We start from the raw sequence: 7,777 nt of genomic DNA on the forward strand, positions 1-7,777 counted from the left end.
AACTGTCATAAAATAATAATAATAATTATTATTATTATTATTATTATTATTATTATTATTATTATTATTATTATTATTATTATTATTATTATTATTATTATTATTATTATTATTATAATAATAATTATTATTATTATTATTATTATTATTATTATTATTGTCATCATCATGAATTATTACAGTAATGACATATCTCCAGGGTAATGTGATTTATCCATTTACTGAAAAAAGTGAGTACTTTTTTCTATAATATTTAATGTTTTTAATCCGCTTTAACAGCTTATGCTATCATGATGTATAACTATTTTGCAATTTAAATAATATTTATTATTATAAATAATTCTTAGCTGTCATGAAAATAATGTCACAAAGCACTAAAAGTAAAAAGAAGTATTATTATTATTATTATCATAAATGATCAAAGTAATTAGACTTTTTTGGGGTGATGTGATTTATTTTCCAGAAAAAAAACTATACATTTTTTCTATAATTTTTTCTATAATTATTAATGTTTTTAATCAGCAAATACTACAATGACACATACTGTAAATACTTTGCCGTTTAAATAAGATGTTTTAATAATTATTATCATCATCATCATCATATAACTATTATTATTATTAATGATTACATTAATGAGACTTTTTTAAGGGTAATTAATTTTCCTGAAAATAGTGTCACAATGCACACACAAAAAAGATTTAGATTTGACCTGAAACCATGCACACTGTGTTTGTGTGGATGTAATGCTCTCTTAAGGCACATTTATCCCATTATCTTGTTTCAGTAAGCACTGCTCTGTCTGTATAAAGAGCACACAGTCTATCTGGACTCCATGGTTTCAGTAGTAATGAGTGTATTGACAGGTTGCTTTGTTTGTGTGTGCAGGCAATCGTTGCCGCGTTTGCAGTTTCAGGATATTCCTCCACATATTATAGAGCGGGCAGCAAACCCTTTAACCCCCTTCTGGGGGAAACGTATGAATGTATCCGTGAAGACAAAGGATTCTGCTTCTTTTCTGAACAGGTACGAATTAATGTATCTCTCTCTCACACATACACACACACACACACACACTAGCTGCAGTATCTGTTCCAAGTGAGTTCCTGTCCTTCACTGTAGCACTGCACCACTTTCAGTGTCAGTGTGTGTGTTTGTGGGAGGCAAAGCCATCAATAGTCCTCTGGCGAAGGTTCTTCCTGCATGACTTGAAAAAGGTCTTTGTCAGCAGTGAACTTTCCCACAGGCTGTGTGACTGACAAGTCAAGTCAAATCACCTTTATTTATAAAGCACTTTATACAATACAGATTGTCAAAGCAGCTTTACAGTGTTAAACAGGAAAAAATGTCTGCTGATAATGCAAGAGGACAATAGAAAACAGTCAGTTGATCAGTTAAAGTCAGTTCATTGTTGATTCAGTGATGTCATCGTCCAGCTCAGTTCAGGTCTCTTTCAATAGTGTCTGTGCAGTCAAGTCAACAATGCTGCCAGAAATTGTGGCACAAGGTCTTCACAGGGGATCTGTCTCTAGGGTTCGTCTACTTGACATGGTCTCCGCTGACATTCAGGGATGTAGAGGTCGTCTCTAGGTGCTGATCCACCATCTGATCTGGATACAGACTAGATCTGGTGCTATGGTGACCTCGGAATAAGAATAAAACAGACTAATATTAGCGTAGATGTCATTCTTCTTATGATGTAGCGAGTACATCAGGTGTTATGGGAAGTGTTCCTGGTTCCGGTTGACCTAATTAATGCAGCCTAACAATCGGATTTGAATTATAGAAAAGTGATCGTATGTTATGTGTAAGACAGGTTAAAGGATTAGTTCACTTCCAGAAAAAAAATTTCCTGATAATTTACTCACCCCCATGTCTTCCAAGTTGTTTGTGTCTTTCTTTCTTCAATCGAAAAGAAATTAAGGTTTCTGAGAAAAGAAACAATGTACAGGACTCGCTGAGCTTGTCACATCCAAAGCCGTATCTACAGCCCTCACATTCTTACTATCCTTAATTAAAGTTTGGAAACATGTCTCTAGTTCTGATATCTTCTCTGTCAGCCAAACTATTTCCCTGCATTTCGCACATGTGAATCCCTCGCCGCTGACAGAGAAAGCTACACTATACATGTGGCACACTACACTATACATGTGCAGGAGAAGAAGCCATGACTCATAATGCAGTGTGTTCATAGAGGACTGTGATGAGAGAGAAACACTTGCACAGGCTCAGCGTAGCGTAATTTATTTTGTTTTATCTCACATCCTCCACACACGCTGGTATAAACTAACCGACATGTGTCTCTCTCCACTGGAGTCTGTTGATCTGTGAGAATGAAACCGATGCCCCTGCAGCCCTTCATTTTACCATTCAAACTTTTGTTTTCAAACTGAATCAGCTGAACAATTACATTTTATTTTACTGTTGGCCTTTACAAAGGAAAGCATCTATTCCAGAGGAACATTTTAGAGGCGATTTTTTTTATTGCTCAAAGAGACTTAAAGTGATCGTTCACCTAAAAATGAAAATTTACTGTCAGTTTACTCTCTCTCAGGCCACCCAAGATGTGGATGACTTTCTTTTTTGAGTAGAACAGTAAAAAAGATTTTCAGCTGAATCCGTGCTCCTTGGTGAATCATAAAATGCAAGTTACCAGCTACCATTAAAAAAATAAAGCATATCAGGCAACACAAAATCAATACCCGTGGCTTTTGACAAAATATTGAGGTCTTATGGTGTGAAACGATCGGTCTGTGCAAGAAACTGAGCATTATTTACAACATTATGACCTGTAATCCATAGCCTCAGTCTGGAGTGATGTCCAGTTTGTGAACGAATCATTCTTTTGAACTGGTTCTTTTTGGTAAACGAGTTGAAACAAAATCATCTGAAATAGTTCACAGCTTGAGCAGCACAGATCTACAAGTTACTCAATCTACTCAACTTTCGGACTTGCCCGACAGTTACTTCGACTCAAAATGAGCCAAAACACCAGCATATATGATTCTATGATGCTGTTTTTGCCAACTGATTCAGTGCTCCAGTTCCTTTAACAGTCACTGAACCGAGGAAACAGTTCTGACTCGGACCAAAGGCCGATGGGTTGACCTAATTAATGCAGCCTAACAATCGGATTTGAATTATAGAAAAGTGATCGTATGTTATGTGTAAGACAGGTTAAAGGATTAGTTCACTTCCAGAAAAAAAATTTCCTGATAATTTACTCACCCCCATGTCTTCCAAGTTGTTTGTGTCTTTCTTTCTTCAATCGAAAAGAAATTAAGGTTTCTGAGAAAAGAAACAATGTACAGGACTCGCTGAGCTTGTCACATCCAAAGCCGTATCTACAGCCCTCACATTCTTACTATCCTTAATTAAAGTTTGGAAACATGTCTCTAGTTCTGATATCTTCTCTGTCAGCCAAACTATTTCCCTGCATTTCGCACATGTGAATCCCTCGCCGCTGACAGAGAAAGCTACACTATACATGTGGCACACTACACTATACATGTGCAGGAGAAGAAGCCATGACTCATAATGCAGTGTGTTCATAGAGGACTGTGATGAGAGAGAAACACTTGCACAGGCTCAGCGTAGCGTAATTTATTTTGTTTTATCTCACATCCTCCACACACGCTGGTATAAACTAACCGACATGTGTCTCTCTCCACTGGAGTCTGTTGATCTGTGAGAATGAAACCGATGCCCCTGCAGCCCTTCATTTTACCATTCAAACTTTTGTTTTCAAACTGAATCAGCTGAACAATTACATTTTATTTTACTGTTGGCCTTTACAAAGGAAAGCATCTATTCCAGAGGAACATTTTAGAGGCGATTTTTTTTATTGCTCAAAGAGACTTAAAGTGATCGTTCACCTAAAAATGAAAATTTACTGTCAGTTTACTCTCTCTCAGGCCACCCAAGATGTGGATGACTTTCTTTTTTGAGTAGAACAGTAAAAAAGATTTTCAGCTGAATCCGTGCTCCTTGGTGAATCATAAAATGCAAGTTACCAGCTACCATTAAAAAAATAAAGCATATCAGGCAACACAAAATCAATACCCGTGGCTTTTGACAAAATATTGAGGTCTTATGGTGTGAAACGATCGGTCTGTGCAAGAAACTGAGCATTATTTACAACATTATGACCTGTAATCCATAGCCTCAGTCTGGAGTGATGTCCAGTTTGTGAACGAATCATTCTTTTGAACTGGTTCTTTTTGGTAAACGAGTTGAAACAAAATCATCTGAAATAGTTCACAGCTTGAGCAGCACAGATCTACAAGTTACTCAATCTACTCAACTTTCGGACTTGCCCGACAGTTACTTCGACTCAAAATGAGCCAAAACACCAGCATATATGATTCTATGATGCTGTTTTTGCCAACTGATTCAGTGCTCCAGTTCCTTTAACAGTCACTGAACCGAGGAAACAGTTCTGACTCGGACCAAAGGCCGATGAGCTGGTGATAAGTGCGTGTATGAACCAAGCACTTGACTGTCATGGTTTATGTGAAAAGGTGAGTTGATTAAGACTAGTTTATGCTTTATCCATGTAAAACATAAACAGAGTTCTGGCATGAAACTCTAGATGGCGCAGTCCGATAGGTCTAACTCGATCTGACCTAATAACATCATTATCACATGGCACAGCTGATTGGTTCTCTCCTGTATCGGTAACCAATGAGCTCGCTGCTCAACATTCAAATATATGACTAGTGCTTGCCGTAGCAGTTGCAGCTTTCTTCAGAAACCCTCCACCTTCCCCAGCTCCACCTGTATAGATCTGCTATGAGTTGATTCATGTATGCTATATGGGGGTTATTTCATGTATGTTATATTTGCAGCAGCAATATTTCTTACATGCTCACTGCAGCATGTTGTGGATGTATTGGCAGTAGCAAGTCTCGGTACTTGCTCTGCCGCAGCAGCAGCGTAGCAGATCTATTCCGCCAAGACCAAATACATTAACATTGTCATGTACATTACCATGCCAGTCCCTCCGAGAGTTGTCATGACAGAACTACAAGAAAGAACCAGTTGGCAAACAATGAATCGGATTTCCCCATTTGCCTGAGGGGATTACATCCAATAAAGTTGTAAATAATGTAAAATTTCTTGCACAGACCGATCGTTTCACATCATAAGACCTCAATATATCGTCAGAAGCTGTGGGTATTAATGTTGGGTTTCCTCTATGGGGTTTTTTTTTTTTGACTCTCAAAATGATGGTAGCTGCTGACTTTTGAATTTTTTGAATCACCAAGGACCACGGTTACAGCTAAAAATCTTCTTTTACTGAAGAAAGAAAAAGCTTGAGGGTGAGCAAATTAAGAGCAGATTTTCATTTTGGGGTGAACTATCTCTTTAATCGAGTTTTTTGATGAATGAATGGACGTTTTATTTAAGTACCAGCTTTTACTTAAATGTTGCTCTTAAAATTTTAATAAAAACAAATGAGAAATACTGTATGATTATAGAAGCAGAAAATTACGTGAGAGCAGCTCAGATCGTTCAGTCTTGGAGAATTTGAAGGGAAAATGTTGAAGTGCTTGAAATCCAATTCAAGTCACATGTGTGAACTGAGCGTACAGAGTATGTGCAATTAGAAAAATCTGTCTGTGCTCAAAGTGAAAATCTAGTATTGTATTAATCTAATATTTATGTGAATTAATTTTGCTGTAGAAATGCTACTTGCTGTGCTTCATTTATAAACTTGAGTGGGAGATTATATCTTCCTATCTTTGTACAGGTGAGCCACCATCCGCCCATCTCCGCTTGTCACTGTGAGTCACAGAACTTCACCTTCTGGCAGGGTAAGCCAGTATTTGTATTTTACCTGTATTTTACACGCAAAAAAAAAAAATATCATCACACTCAAGTGTGTGTGTGTGTGTGTGTGTGTTTGTGCTTCAGACGTCAGATGGAAGAATAAGTTTTGGGGGAAGTCTATGGAGATTCTTCCCATCGGAACAGTGAATGTCATGCTGCCCAGGTCTGTTTCTCTGCACCATTTATTCAGCCTGCATCTGTCCCTTCGTCTGCATGACTCTCAGCATCATGTTTTTTGCATGTGTCGGTAGTTATGGTGATCACTATGAGTGGAACAAGGTGACGACGTGCGTCCACAACATTCTGAGTGGGAGGCGATGGATCGAACATTATGGCGAGGTCACGATCAGAAACACCCGCAACACTACCTGCATCTGCAAACTTACCTTTGTTAAGGTACATGCACATCTGCAGCTGCATATAAATATATATCACAAATAAGTCCTGGTTCTCAACCACTAGGGGGCACTAGTCTTAAATTGTTTTTAAATGTAGCTATATTAAAATAATTGTGATTAAAATGATAAAAAAACACACCAAAAAGATGATGTACAACAACATACTGACATCATATTTTTTTCTGTTTAATTTTATTAAAAGAGAAGTACAGGGCCGGCAAGATATAATTATTTATATTGTTTCATGGACATCGAGTCAAATTTTATTCAATTTTTATTTTTATTTTTGAATATGTTGGCCTGGGCAATTTTTCTTTTTGTTTTATGTAATAATAATTAGTGCTGTCAAACGATTAATCTCGATTAATCACATCCAAAATGAAGGTTTTTGTTTACATAACATATTTATGTGCACTGTGTATATTTATTATGTATATATAAATACACACACATACAGTATATATTTAGAAAATATTTAGAAAGCCATGCGCGAATTGTATCGTGAATCAGAATCTAAATGTGGAGTGTCTAGAGATCCCCAGCCCTAATGTGCGTATATGTGTGTGTGTCCAGGGAAACTACTGGAGCTCGAATGTGAATGAGGTGCAGGGATCAGTGATGGACCAGGAGGGGAAAGTCATTCACAGACTGTTTGGGAAATGGCATGAGGGTCTGTACTGTGGAGTCCCTCCTTCAGCCAAATGCATCTGGAGACCAGGTATATACACTCACAGGGTCCAGAATCGACATTCGCCAGTTGCTAGTAAAAATAGACTGGCACGACATAAATGTATAAAATATAAATGGTAATAAAAATTCCTTATGTTAAACCCTCACTTAAGTGAGGTGAGTGGATCAAACCAAAGAGATACAAGCAGTCTGCTAATAAAAATGTTCAGTGTCTGTCACATGTGTTTGGACCTACATCTCATCATTTACCAAACGTTTGAGGTTTGAGTTTTTTATTTATTTATTTATTTATTTTTAATAAATTAAAGGGGTCATATGATGCGATTTCCAGTTTTCCTTTCTCTTTGGAGTGTTACAAGCTGTTCGTGAATAGATAAGATCCCTAAAGTTGCAAAGACTAAAGTCTCAAACCCAAAGAGATATTCTTTATAAAAGTTAAGACTCGTCCACGCCCTCCTAAAACGCCTCGTTTAAACACGCCCCCACATGTCTACATCACTGTGTGGGAAGATTTGCATAACGCCGCCCAAATGTTCACGCAAAGAAAGAAGGCGTAACTTTGATTCTCGCTGTAGTATTGTTGCTGCCGCCATGTCGTTGAGACACTGTGTTTCGTTGTGAAAGCGCAATGACTTTGGTCTTCCAAAGAGGACACAACTAGAAATCAGTGGTTAAGTTGTATTTACAACACTGCTCCAGAACAGTTCAACCGAAATATTTGTGTGTGTGCAACGCATTTTATGGAGGACTGTTTCCTGATCCTGGGAGAGTAGACTACAATGCCGGCTGTTCTGACACACAGACTGTAAGCACATTTTCATATTTAAAGAATTTGCCACTGACGATTCAAACACGAG

At 37.5% G+C, this 7,777-nt stretch overlaps 1 protein-coding gene across 1 annotated transcript in view; it reads left to right on the forward strand.

The window, feature by feature from the left end:
• Window positions 1–7,777, forward strand: part of osbpl6 (oxysterol binding protein-like 6) — a 72,287-nt gene that overhangs the window by 57,492 nt on the left and 7,018 nt on the right. Inside the window, exons 18-21 of the mRNA XM_016568580.1 lie at window positions 5,753–5,816; window positions 5,917–5,995; window positions 6,084–6,228; window positions 6,804–6,948. Of these exons, the coding sequence (XP_016424066.1) occupies window positions 5,753–5,816; window positions 5,917–5,995; window positions 6,084–6,228; window positions 6,804–6,948 (433 nt within the window). The remainder of the gene's footprint in view (window positions 1–5,752; window positions 5,817–5,916; window positions 5,996–6,083; window positions 6,229–6,803; window positions 6,949–7,777) is intronic.

Source organism: Sinocyclocheilus rhinocerous, unplaced genomic scaffold, assembly GCF_001515625.1.
Source record: "Sinocyclocheilus rhinocerous isolate Xijiao unplaced genomic scaffold, SAMN03320098_v1.1 scaffold1222, whole genome shotgun sequence".
Taxonomy (NCBI): domain Eukaryota; kingdom Metazoa; phylum Chordata; class Actinopteri; order Cypriniformes; family Cyprinidae; genus Sinocyclocheilus; species Sinocyclocheilus rhinocerous.